General features: G+C 38.5%; 1 protein-coding gene across 6 annotated transcripts in view; it reads right to left on the reverse strand.

The window, feature by feature from the left end:
- The window catches only part of Kcnc2 (potassium voltage-gated channel subfamily C member 2), a 181855-nt gene that overhangs the window by 9780 nt on the left and 157351 nt on the right, over positions 1–14724 (reverse strand). For all 6 annotated transcript variants that reach the window (XM_029542368.1, XM_029542371.1, XM_029542366.1 and 3 more), the window contains exon 3: positions 130–1057. In XM_029542368.1, coding sequence (XP_029398228.1) covers positions 130–1057 — 928 coding nt within the window. The remainder of the gene's footprint in view (positions 1–129; positions 1058–14724) is intronic.

Here is a 14724-nt window from a genome sequence, read left to right on the forward strand (position 1 = left end):
ACATTTTATGAGATAAAACTCTAAACGCATGGATATTTACAGAAAACGAGAGCAGCTACCATTTGCCTATATGAGGCAGTGGTCTATAAAGTATCTTTTTAATGGTCCACATTTGCAATCGCACCTTACCTGATCTGTTATGTTCCAGAAGCCGGGTTTCTTTGCCCAGACATGTGTCGCTCTGGGTACTGTTGCAAGCCATGTTCAATTCTGTCTTGCAAAATGTAGGTGAGCTTGCCAGAGGGGCAGGAGGAATATGCTTCTTTCTTTTTCTTGGAAGTTTCTGCTTCGCCATGGCTAAGGAGTAGTACATTCCAAAATTGTTGACAATGACGGGCACAGGCATGGCTATTGTCAGCACTCCGGCCAGCGCACACAAGGCCCCCACCAGCATCCCTGACCAGGTTTGGGGATACATATCCCCATAGCCTAAGGTAGTCATGGTCACCACGGCCCACCAGAAACCAATGGGGATGTTTTTGAACTGCGTGTGCTCACTAGCTGAAGGGTCGTTGGGCTGAGCCCCTACTCTCTCAGCGTAGTAGATCATCGTAGCGAATATCAAAACTCCCAGCGCCAGGAAGATGATCAGCAACAAAAATTCATTGGTGCTCGCCCGAAGTGTATGTCCGAGCACCCTCAGACCTACGAAATGGCGGGTGAGCTTGAAGATTCTCAGGATCCTCACAAACCTAACCACCCTGAGAAAGCCGAGCACATCTTTGGCCGCTTTGGAGGACAGCCCGCTGAGTCCCACCTCTAGGTAGAAGGGGAGGATGGCAACAAAGTCAATGATGTTCAAGAGATTTTTGATGAATTCAAGTTTATTGGGTGAGAAAACAATACGGACTAAAAATTCAAAAGTAAACCACACCACACACACTCCTTCCACGTACGTCAGGGCGGGATCCGTTTCGATTTCGTACTGGAGGACGGGGCTGGTGCCGTTGATGACGGGCTCTGTCTTGTTTTTAACAATATTGAAAGCTTCGTGTGTCTCCAGGCAAAAGGTTGTGATGGAAACCAAAATGAAGAACAAAGAAGCAAAAGCAATAAACTGCAGAAAGAAAGAAACAGAAACACAGAGTGACCTGAACCATCTCATATTTACATCTGAATCAGAAAGATACTGATCGCTGTCAAACAAGCGGGACAACGGAGTATTTGGGGATTCCACTTCAAATGATTCTCAAATGCAAGGAGAGACATGCACGCCAAGGTAAGCAGGCTGGGCATACAAGGTTCTCCAAACTCTGCTCTCTGCACACTTACACACAAAGCTTTGCTCTGTGATGTGTGAAAAGGGAAAAACTTTGAACAAACCATAAAAATCATTCCCGAACATTTTTTTTTTTTTTTTTTTTGGCTTTTTCTAGACAGGGTTTCTCTGTCTACTCCTGGTGATCCTGGAACTCACTTTGTAGACCAGGCTGGCCTCGAACTCAGAAATCCGCCTGCCTCTGCCTCTCAAGTTCCGGGATTAAAGGCGTGTGCCACCACGCCCGGCTCCCAAACAATTTTTAATGGCAACAGTCTGGAGGGAAAACCACATTTTTGACAATAGCTCCAATTCAGACAATTGCTGATGCCCTAGAAACTTTAAAACAATGTTTATAAGTGCACATATATGGCAGATTACACCGGTGTAAATTTAGGAGTCAATCAAATATAAACATCAGTTTTTGACTTGTGAATAAAATGTTTGGGGGTATCATGAGATATGAACATAAAATGAAAACTTGGGAGTGTTCAATGGCACCTGAAGGTAGAGAATGCCCAATAGAGAGAATCTAGGTTGGGCACAAACTCAAGTAACACAAATTAAAGGAGAGAAACCAAGTTAGGGAGAAAATTCAAACACTATTATCTTCCCATGCTTAAGAAAAAGAACTTGAAGATGCTGAAGTAATAAATTATAAAGCTATTTTTCTCAAAGCTAAGAATTCCATTTATTTAATCAATAATACTTGAAAACACATGCACCTACAAATATAGATAAATCCTAAGAATTCCCAGTTATACAGTTCTGGTTAGAACCACACACTACTGAATTGATTCCACGTCAGTCTGCATAACAACACTAATACTATCTGCATCTTACACTTCCAGGGTATCAGGCCAGGAGCATTTCCATTCCTTCTTTATAAGTCAGTTGTCTTAAAGTGATAGGCTCAGGCCATAACCTGACAAATTCAGTCAAGGCTTCCATCCCCTAAAGTTATCAAATTCCAAGATGGAGAATACAAATGGTTGAAGCCCCTTCCCTTAGCCTGGGGTCACACACATCTTAATACTACAGATCTGAATATTTGTGTTCAGGTGTTCAAAGGAAGGGCACCTCTGTCATTCACGGCTTCACAAGAGACATTGCTGAGTGGCTAAGGTCTCTAGTATTCTCTTGTAAATGTCCCAGAAGCTACTCTCCTTTCATAAACAATGGAATCGCCAGGAGAAAGAAACTGTATCAAGCAGGAGGAGTCACTTAGTTGGAAACAATGGGACATTTCCAAAGTCCAACTTGTCCCCAGACATCCACTTCTCAGGCATGGCTGCCACTGAGAGCTCTGAGCCATATCTCAAAAACATAGGCTCATCTTTTCAGTCCAATGAGCCTGTGAGGTCATCACAAAAGGACTGATTACTACTGTGGCTGTCTGCGTCAGACAACCACCCCAAATTAAGGGCTTACCCAAGTAGTGTGAGCATGGCCAGAATACAGCATTTAGCGAGTGTCACCTCTACAGTTTTGACCTGTGTCCCACACACATCTTCCAAACACTTTTGGTTTAGCCATTTATAATCCAACTGTTGGGTTTTCCAGGAGCATTTGAGACACGAACTTTGTCCATTTTGCTCTTTCATTTGATGTACAAATGAACACACAGCTCTGTTCGGTCAGTTGGGGTAGGACTTTGCATCACTACAACTTTGCATACACTAAAAGATGGTGTGCTCTAGTTACCTGTGAATGGTAATTGATTTGGAACTGCAACCTTATTTTATCTCTAAATTTGAAAGTTACATTTGTTTCTGCTTAAATGTGAAATCTTTTGTCATTAGAGCTCTGCACATACGGCCCCATCCTTCTTCCCACCCACAGTCCACAAGGCCACTCTGTCTCCAGCATTTCGGATTGGGCATAAGAGTTTAACATGATAAAAAAAAAAAAAAAAACCCGATAGTCAGCAGTTAAGCTGTTCTGTTAAAATGATTTTCAGCAATCACTTCTTCCAGTTGACTCTGTAGTCTAAAATGGCACCGTTACATGAGATGACTTAACAGCTTCACGTTTCAGACAGTCCTAGCGTGCCTGTGACAGCCAAAGAACAAAAACAATTCTGTAATATGCACTAACATTTGTCAAAGAAAATTACAAAAGCAAAACTTGGAACTTTTATGACTGGACATTTCTCTGTTACACAGCATGCGTGCACAGAGCGCATTAGATGCTTCTCTTTGCCAGGACTCAGGACAAGCTTTTAATTTAATAGCAGTTAATGAAACATAATCCACTGAAGTATTACAGTGTGCGGAGGATGCAGATGTAAGATGCATTAATCGCATAAAAGGTCTATAATTGTATCTGTCACAACTTCAGTAAAGGAAAAATATATGACATTTTGAAAGGAAAAAAATATGGCGGAAGATATTTGGGATGAAGGGTCATTGAGACCTTTGTCCGCAGACTGAAATGAGGGGTGAGCAGAAGCCAACTGCGTAGAAAGGGAAGAGTTTTAAAACCATGTATCAACAAGCTTTGAAAGAACCCCTCTGTGGCTCTTTGTTTTAAGAAAGGGTATCACATAGCTCAGGCTAGCCTTGAATTCTCTTTGTAGGTGAGGAGGAATGTTAAACCCCAGGGTCTCCAGCCTCCATTCCATAGATGCTGGGATTAGGGGCCTGCATCACCAAGCCTGGTGTAGTTTTTCCAGATCTGCCTATAGTGCAGATTGTTATTTATTAATCCCATCCGGGACTCTGCCTTCACACAGGTTAATCGATTTCTCTAAGTAAATGTGATTAAGCAGAAATATCACCTGGGTTTTGAAATAAGACCACAAGGTGACTCTATAGACCAGTGGTTCTCAAGCTTCCTAGTGCTGCGGCCCTTTAATAGAGTTCCTCATGTTGTGATGACCCCCCCCCAAACATAAATTTATTTTTGTTGTTCCATTATAATTGTAATTGTGCTACTGTTATGAATCTTAATATAAACCCGTGTTTTCCAGTGGTCTTTAGAGAACCCCCACAAAAAGGTTGTTTGACACCCTCCCCAAGAGGGTCGTGACCCAAAGGTTAGGAACCCTGCCTTTAGAGGCATTTAATTACTGATAGTGCTACTTTGGGCTTGCTATTTCATGTAACTCCCCTGTGTGAAATGACCATACTAACTTGAGACAACATGGAAAGAGACATTAAAGTGATTTCTTAAGTTTAAAGCATCATACAAGCATTAAAAGTCACCAAGTAGATATATCTGGTCAATTCCCTAAAATACAGTCTTCTTCTCACGATGCTCGTTTCGAATCCTGTGCTTATGCACACTGAAGCAGTTGTATTTGAAAAACAATGCATCACCTGTCCCTAGAAAAGGATGGAACAAAGGGTCATTCGACAAATATACCTGAAGAGTGTACACAAGTATGAATCCCTTACTCCCCACCACCATAAGATATCATATTTTCTTATGCAAGGAGAGAAATAAAGGTCCTATTTAACAATATCCCTAGGTAATTAGTATGCATATTAAAATTGGAAATCAATTTCCTGTGTGTTATTCAGGAAATGGATAAAAGAAATCACCTAATGGGTTGGAAGAGTTTTCAAATTACAAAAATTCATTCATAGTCTTAAATGAAACTCCCTAAAGGCTTATTAATAAACATTTACAAGATCTACAGAAGCATACCTAGCTGTTGATATCTACTTTGATATAATTCTGAATCCTTCAAAAAATAGCTGTGACCAAATACACCATCTGAACAATCTATAAATGCAAACATACTTAAGACAAAGCCTTGGAGACCAACAGGTATGTTTTGCAAAGCATTTGCTGCATGTATCTTTCAATATTTCTTGTCACCATTATTTTAAGAACTGTAGCAAGGGGGGGGGGGTGGAGAGATGCGTCAGCAGTTAAGAGAGCTGGTTCGATTCCCAGCACCTCCACTGCAGTTCACAATGTATTAAAGGATCTGTCGCCCTCTACAGGCTTCTGTGGGCACTGCATGCAATAGGTGCACAAACACATGCTTCCAAAACAACCCTCTACACATGAAATAAATGTAAAGAGTAAAAGCAATTAAAGAATTATAATAAGAACTTAGAAGCTGCGTCTGTCAAAAGGACTGAATCTTCACTTGGGCATCTGCAGATGCCCAATGACTAACTAAAAAGAAAATGAAAGTTTCAACATCTCTGCCTTCATACTGCAGCTGTCTCTTTCCATGTGAGTCATTCTTCTTTGTCATCACCTTGGATCCCAGGAAGAACAGGTGTGGCTTATAAAATTCTTGTGATGAGTTGAAACCCCTTCCTAGGCTTCATCAACTTTCTTTCCCCTAATAAAATCCACATGGCAAATCCTTAGATGATAATCATCAGCCTGATCACAGATGGACCAAGATTTCTTGACCCCTTACCCTTGTTCCAGCATTAAAGCTCATCAATACCATGCAGGACTTTTTCTTTATCTCCCCAGTTGTCTTCCTGTTTAAAAAACCTTTCCTGGTTTTCACAGAGTCTTTCACCATTTCGTTGCTGTATGAGTGATTCTATTGGGGTCCTCAGAATTGACTCTTGGCCCTAATACTCCACAACTGGACCACAGTATGATTTTGTGTTTTATATTACATTTTTATTGCTGTATCATTTTTTGTGTTTTGTTATTACTTTTTTATTGCTGTATCATAGCTATGTATCGTAGCTTTCCATTTTAAGTATAATATGAATCTGTTGGAGTGTGGCATTACTAACACTGTAAAACAATGACACCTAATGCTATTATACTATACGTATAGGTCAAGTGCCCCTGTCTGTCTTCCTTGATGCAGAGACCCCCCAGCCGAACATTATGCAGAGAAAGAGAGTCTGAATTGGATACTTACATCCGATCCCTTCCCTCAGAGATGGTGGAACCCCCAAAGACACGAGAAAAGGAGAGACACTGTAGAAGTCAGAGGGGATGGAAGACACCAGGAGAATATGACCTACCAAGTCAACTAAGCTGGGATCACATAGGCTCAGAGGCTAAAGCAACAAGCATGGGGCTTTCATGGGTCTGAGCCAGGTTCTCTGCACTTAAGTATATGGTCACTAGTTTGGTGTTTCTGTGGGACCCTAACAGGGGGGAGGTGTTTCTCTGACTCTTGCCAGCTCTTGGAACTCATTTCCTTCTACAGAGCTGCCCTGTCCAGCCTCAACATGAGGGCATTTTCCGCCTTGTTTTGTCCTGTTTGGCCGTCATTTCCTGGAGGGTTGCTCTTTTCAGAAGAGGAAATAAGAGGAGGAGTGGATCTGGGGGGAAGGAGGGAAAGTGAGCAGAGCTAGGAAGAATGGAGAGAGAGGAAACTGGTTGGAATCAACTGTACGAGAAAATCCGTTTTCAATAAAAGGTAAAGTCAAAATAAACTTTAGCATTTTTAAGATAGAGACATCTATTTCAAAAGTGGATCCCTGTTATTTGTACATAAAATCAGACAGATGCACAAGTTTTAATTGTTTAAAAATTAAAGACTTGAGGCATCAAAGAGAAGTGTGCTGAACGCCATGGGAGGAGTTGGAAGTTGGCTTCTGTCTGCTTGAAGCTAGAGAATTTTGGTAGAAGTTGAAGTTTAGGAAGAGGGAGACAGTATCATTTCTAAGGAGGAACAAGAGCTGATATGTGAGTCAAACAAACGCCTGCACAGGCTCACCAGCAGAACTGTGGACAAGCAGTGCCAGTGTCAAACATTAAGGCTACACTTTATCTCTTACCACTATCACTGCTTTAAATGATGAAGGCATAGGGCCATGTGAAGACAAAAGGGGAGAGGGGATCGTCCATGAGACAGAACACGCAGAGAGGTTCAAATTCAGGGAAGAGACCTAAGAGTGAAAAGTCATAAGAAGTTTGACATCAGTGAAAATCTTTGGAGATTTCAAATGAGTATACTGTCTGTGGTCGACGAAGAGAAGCTTGGTTTATTAGGAATTCATTTACATATCAAACGAATGGGTGATACTAGAAGCTTTGAAGGTTGGAATAACCCAGAGGCAAACATTGAATTCATCAGTAACAAGTTGAAGTGATTTATCTGAACTTCACTCTAAGCTCCTCGGGTATAGAAAACATCTTCTTTTCTGGCTCACTGAATAGAGATGAAATGGTCAAATGTGAAGTTAGAATGAGTATTAAGAAAAACAAATTAAAAGGAAAGAAATGTGGGAGGAGATAATTTGTTTTTCTCCTTCACTGAGCTGGGCAGCCATTATGAGCTGGAATTATGTCATATTCATTTTTTAATCTCCTCCTCCTCCCGGAACAGTCAGTGGTAGATGGTCAGGAGAGATGAAAGTAGGGATGGGGAAGGCTTAGTGAAAGAATAAATAAATGAGAAAATGAGATATGATTATATTTCCTTGGGGATTGACATGTTAATTTAAAAGAACTTACAGAAAACAAACAATAAAAGAATTGAAGGAATCTGTCAAATTTATTACAGAATCCAAACAGGTCGACTTTTTAGGGTGTTGCCAACAGTAGCTTCCATCATCCTGTCAATAGAATGTGTCTGAGGAAGGAATCAAGAGGTATCGCATTGCCAGGAGGTATCGCATTGCCATTTTTTTTCATACTTTTCCATTATGATAACTCCACAGACTCCCAAGGCACTAAATGAAAATAAAATTCAGCAAGCTAAATAATTAAACTGTTAGAAAGCTTTCAGACAAGGTGTGTCATGCGGAGTGAATTCAGAGAACTGGTTCATAATTGCAGGAAGTTTCAGAATGGAAAGATTCCTTTTAAAACTTGAGTGGTGAAGTCTAATGGATACAGACTTGCCTTCTTCAAGTCTAGTGTCCGCGGTGAGCTGCAGAAAGTGGACAGTACTTCTTGTTGTATTAGCTCCATAGTGAGCAAGCCCTCATCAGGGATTATATCAACTTATGTCAACATAAACATTCAAATATTTATATATCTAGATGCATACATACATACATACATACATACATACATACATATGATAGAATATCCAATAAATATGTATATATACATAGATATATACAATTAGAATGAGATTGTTGAAAAAAAAGAAGAAAGTTTATTCTTATTTTTATTTTCTGTTTCCCATCAGTATCAAGAAATTGGGTTCTATAGGTTTCTCACAATACCAATCTCTCAAAGCTTTCAAATTGACTGCTTCTTTTCTGTACTCCTGTAACTTATGATCAGTGACATGGTTTCTTCACTTTAAAATTTTTTTCACTTAAATACAGCTTGCTCCGAGTAATAGGATGAGGTCACATTCTGATCTCATTCGGCCAAAAGCATGGAGTGAGTGTTCTGTTTCTGGTATAGCCTCAAAAAAAAAAAAAAAAAAAAAAAAAAAAAAAAAAAAACAACAAAAAATCTAAAAAAAAAAAAAAAAAAGGACTTTTAAATACGTTAGTGTAGTACATCATGGTTTCAGTAGCCCCAAAGCAGAATCTACCACTTTAGTCTCCTAATAACTAATGATCACAGAGCTTGACCAATAATATAAACCTTAAAGGAGGAACTTGTTATGAAGGAAATAAGTCAACCTTAATGAGTCAATCAAGCAAGGTAACGCTTGAAAGGTAGCATCATTGGGGGGGGGAGGGGGGCTATGTTACTTTCCCATTTGCTAACTTTGAGGGAAATGAACCCACTTTTAATTTACAATCTAAAGGGTGTTAACAGTTTTCAAATTTAGAATGCCACATTTATATTATCTTCTTGTTGCTTTTCCTTCTTAAACAAATGAGATAGGAACTGGAAAACAGCAATAGCATCCAGTGCTGAGGGGTCAGGTGCTATAGCATCCAGTGCCCAGGGATCAGGTGCTGATGGAGCCCAGATACAGTCTTTTCACTTGAATCCTGCTTTCCTAAATGCTCATATTAAAGTACAGGAAGAATGAATTAGAATGATATGCCATTAGATAACATCTGTGTTCTATAAAATACATAGTATATAGTATATCCATAATAACGTTAAATAATGGCATAAGCTAGTGTGTGTTGAAATGAAATAGCCCCAAATAATCATGTTAAAATAAAAATAAATTGCACAATAATATATAGTCTAATTCTATTTCTTTATGTAAACTTAAGGATATAAATGAACAGAAATATGATATTTCAGTAGTAGTTACATAAGTATAAGGCAGTAGCATTGAATCAGGTATTGCTAATGGAGATTCTAGTCTGAACATTAGATCTTCATACATAAATTTTAATCACGTGTTATAAGTTTAAAATAAAATTCAAATAAAGCAGTAACTAAGAATACTGAATCTAGTTTCTAAAATCAGGTTATTTTCAACATTATGTTGCTTTTATTCATCAAAAGTTATATAGCTGATTTATTTTTTTCTCTGCTCCTTCAGCATCTTAAACTTAGCAGATGTTCTTTGTTCATAGACATATTCAAGTCTTACAGAATGCGCGGCCATAATTAACAAGAGTCTTGTGCTGTTCGCAGAACTATGCCTTCAAGGAAGACAAAGCAAATCTCCTTCATTAGGGAGTCTACTCTTAAGAATCATCCAGACAGGCGTAACTAAGACCCATATCTCCTGTTCCCATGGAGAACTGAGAGTAACTTCAACTACTCAGGCTAGAGACATGAAGTTGGCATCATCAGTTTTCCCATTTAAAACTAGAGCCACCGGTTTTTAGGAATTCATAGTACTATAATAGAGAGATCCATTAGAGTCATACATACTACTGTATTAGATTGAGGAAAGTGAATGGGACGTCAGCAGAGCCTCTGTACATGCTTATCAAGTTCAAACATCAGTGAAGAAAATTTTCAGCCATATATTTATAAGCATGGATATGCCATGTGGCACATGCATATATACCTTTATGTACATTATATATTATATGCAAGTACACCTCATACAAAAAATTATCATACTATAAACACAGGCTGGGAAGTTAATATGACACAATTTAACAGCTGTTCTTCAAAAAATATTTTCAGGTACTGAAAATATTACTGACTTGACCATTAACCTCCATGCATGCCCTGGAGATGTGCCTTTTGCTCTGTTATCTTTTTCTAAAAAAAAAAATATTTTTGTCAAATATGAATATGAACCATTCCTTTAATATTTTTGTATCAGACTAATTTTATGGCAATTATAATTGTTTTAAGTCTGTTCATCTCTAAACATAATTTAGGAAGACATGGGGATGGAGGTCTCTGTAATTTATTAGTGTCACTGCAATAGATTCTGACACATGATCATGTAACAAGGGTTCAGAATCATCAGTGGTGGCACACAGCACACTTTTCGTTTTGTAAGTCTCATGATGAGACTTAAAGTGTTTTTCTTTCCACATATTTCATAAAAATACTTTTACTTGTTTATCCATACTAAAGTAAAAATGCTACTTATTTATAAATATGATTTAAAAGCTGTCTATTGTACATTCATGACATACGCCAGACTTTCACTTTCTAATTTCAATGATTGAAAATGCCTCTCTAAATTTGCATGTGAATTTATGTTTTAAGTGACTCATTGTGTCTTGAGATTAAATGACCTACTCCACTACAACTTAAGATCTGAAGCCAAGCTCAAGTATACTGTAGCAGTCGTCTGCCTTTTGCCTAATCAGTCCAGGTAAGGACCTCGGTCCGGGACTGTACATTCTGGTAGGCATCCATGCTGGGGTTTGCTGACACTACAGTCTCACTTTTTTCCTCTAACTAAAAGCCATAAGCACTTTTTCACACATTTGTAAATCCTCCCCAGAAGACCTGGGCGAGTTTGTGTGATGTCTCCAAAGGGGGTGATCAGGTAGGCTATGGACATTACAATCTGGTTACAAAGGCATATTTTTTAATATCCTGAAGTGATCAGTTGGCAGGGATGGGCGTTCATGTTGCTTGCCTTCACAGTTTAACTAGAGCAACGGAATGTGGAGTCTGTGGACTGCACATTATCCTAAGACCTTTTCTAGGATCCACAATAATACCGAGCAATACTGAGAAATTACTTTTTTTTTTTCATTGCCTTTACTACTTAACAGTGAAAATCTTTTTAGGGTTTCAGGATATGGTATCTGAACAGATTGGCTACAGAATTAGGCTAAAGACTCTTAAAATACTTATATCAAGTCAAACAAGAAATATATCTGAAAAAATATATAGGACAATGCTATTCTGTTCAGTTTATTTTCACTCTTTCAGAATTAGTTTTCTTTTGAAGATCTTTACTTTTTATTGGACATGTTTGCTTACACCTCTGGGTAATTCCTAGTCCAGCAAAACCTCTGTCCTCCAGACCTCTCATACATCAGCAAGAGGACTTACTGTGCTGACTCACAGAGTCTCTGGGTCACATGAAGCACAGATGTCACCCGTATCAGATCAAAAGCAATATGGACTTAGTATGCCAAGAACACTTCGCAGACATGAACGATCTGGGCTCTCATCTCAGGAATTCAAAGACTCCCAAGAATTCTGAATAAACAACACCTAGGTCCGTTGCCTGAATACTGTGGTTTATTAAAATAAATTGATCTCATTTATTTCTGTGAGTCCAGCAACATTCAATGTACCAAGAGTAGCTAAAAAATGTCAATTCCCAGATGATACTTTTTACAATTCACAATTTTCGAATCAATCGCACACTTTAACACACTTTACTTTCAGTTAGGTCACTGGCAATGTAAAGGCAATCAAAGCAGGTGCTTACACATTTTTAAATTGAAATTCTGATAACTGTGAAATATATTGTTCAAGTCTGCTTTTCAACACATATTCCTTATGTCTTGAATAACCTTTGTGAGAACTCATTTTCTTTCCTCAATGCCACTGGCCATTGAGTCCCTGAATCCTGAAAATTCCAACTCTAAAGACCGTAGCATCATGATCCCTTTTTCTCCATTCCTGGAGTCAAGGACCTAGCTTTTACTTTTTCCTTGATTCATTTTTCTTCATTACTTGGAACAATCGCTCCTTTAAAGAAACAATGTGATTCTGCCCATCTGCTCAAAATAGTTTCATAGCTCCTAATTGCTTACTAACACATAATATTCTAAACTCATTATTCAGAATACATTTTCACGTGGACCTTTTAAATCTGCATTTCCTACTGTTAATATCACCATCTCTATGAGGTACCTGTCATGTGCATACCTTCCTTTTCCATTGAAATACAGCTGAAGGCTTTCCATAGACAGCAAAGAACTACAGGAGGCTTAAGATTCAACTCGGAAATAAATCATGAGGTCATTAAATTATCCCTGCGCAGAGGCACAAGCGAGCTCCTTCTGTCAGCTCTTCAATCATCTCTCTACTGTAACACTCACATTTGTCACATACTCTTTTCTCCTTTATAACACAGATACTTCTTTAGAGTAACTTTAATCCACATTTTATGCTGATTTGCATTGAGGCTAATCGGGAGGGAGAAATGTTGCTCAAGGCGGTGGTCCTGTCAAGCACAAAACCACATTCACTCTTGCTTCCCTTGTTCTCCCCACACCTAGCCACTTTTTCCAGATAGATTTAAAAAAAAAAAAAAGCTCATGACAACAAAGAAAACAATTCCACAGGAAAAAAAAGCACGAGCTGTGAAGAGAAGCCTAAAACAAAGCAAATAAGAAGTGAGGTTGGTGTTCCCAGGGCAAGGCAATGCTGGGGATGTGAAGGGGAGAGACCGTGTAATGTCCCAAGGGAAGAAGCAACAATCTCAGATAGTGCAGATGATCAGACAGAGGCTTAAAGAGGCTCACTGAATAAGGTTTTCCACTGGTGGTTACTATCAAAAGATTGTTTTAATTAAAATAAAATGTGACCTTCAAGGGCTTAAAAACCTACTTGGTACTAAGAAGTGTAAGTGGTAGGTACCTGAATGCACACACTCATTACTGTGCACACAGCCATACCTAGAGATCACCATACACAGGCATTACTGTGCACACATACATAGCAGAGGTCATCATACGGAGGGATTACTGCACACACAACTATACACAGAAACTATCACAAGTTATTGTAATTTCATTTTTTGTTCTTCCCTAAAAATAAACATGTTAAGGCTAGGTTAAAAGCTACACAGATGATGTCAGTGTCTGATCACATGTCTTCGGGTTTAATTATTTAGGGAATAATCTGATGTTTCTGAGTGCCAAATACTTCTAAGTACTGGTTAGAATTGTCTAAACAACAGTCATTGTAATATAACCTACCACACAGCCACAATACCTATGTATTGTCTGTTAGTGCTAGTGACCCATTTCCTCAAAAATCCTGCCCTATGAGAAAAGTAAGAAATTCAGGCAAAGGGAAGTGGTAAGGAGAATGCAAAATTGAAAAATAAGCTAGCAGTGACTTTAAGGTGTCAGTGGAAGTGCTGTCTTAAAGAAGAGTAATACTAAAAACCAAGATGCACTTTTTTAAAAAATTCTAATAATACTGAAAACAACATCAACAGGGAAAACTTGATGATTAGATCTATCTGAAGAATAACGTTTGTTTTTTTTTTTTTTTCATTAAAATTTGAGGACAAATCGCATAATGAATTGAATTAATCCCATTTTCCAGACAACCGAGCTAAAGCTTGGAGAGCAGAAAAAAAGCTGCCTTCCTTATAACCTATATTCTATCTCTAAGGATGCCTTTCAAGCAAAAAATTTTCAGCTCTAATGAACAGAAAGCCTTAGAACACAAATGCTAGAATATCACCTGTAAATAGTGTTTTCATCAAAGACACCAGAGTTAAACTGATAACAAGGGTAATAAATCCCAAAGGAGGAAATCTTCAAGGTTTTCTTTCTCATTGTCTTGTGGACTCCTCTAAGGTATAACTCTAATAAAGGTATAATAACTAAAGACTTCTTCCCATACATGGAGCAAACTGAGGAAATAAGGGAGGTGCACAAAGTACGCATCTGGGCACTAAAACCTTATAACCTCTGAACGGACAACTGCGAGCCAGCTTACGCCTTCCCTTTGTGCTTCCATTCTAACCTCTATGCTCTTTCTGGTGGAAGAAGAGATGTTTTCATAGATGTTTTCAGAGTGTTTGGGACAAGGTTTACACGACTTGCCCTTGATACAGAGATGACAGAAGGAAAACTGTTGAATATTTAATAAAGCTAGAAAATACTACACTTAATATTCTCTTGAGCTTGCACAGAGCTGACTCTCGGGGACAACCAGAGTGTCTCTTTCCACAGGGAGCCTCTCAAAGAGTCAGCGAGCCATTCTCTAAAATGACACCCACAATGTGAAGGCTGCAGTCTTAAAACCAAAGACTTTCTTTTAAAAATAGGTACGAAGGTTCTTGGCTAACCAGAGAGTAAATGACTATGAACTGTCTATACTTTAGGGTTTTCTGCACATCTTTTTTTTTTTTTTTCAAAAACAAAAACAAAACAAAAAAAACAAAAAACATTCATTTCTTTCCTTTACAAATTTCAGGGTGTTTTTTTTTTTATGTTTTTTTAATTTTTATTATTTTTCCTTTTTTTTTTTTTTTT

Source organism: Mus pahari, chromosome 9 (assembly GCF_900095145.1).
Source record: "Mus pahari chromosome 9, PAHARI_EIJ_v1.1, whole genome shotgun sequence".
In the NCBI taxonomy this organism is placed as follows: domain Eukaryota; kingdom Metazoa; phylum Chordata; class Mammalia; order Rodentia; family Muridae; genus Mus; species Mus pahari.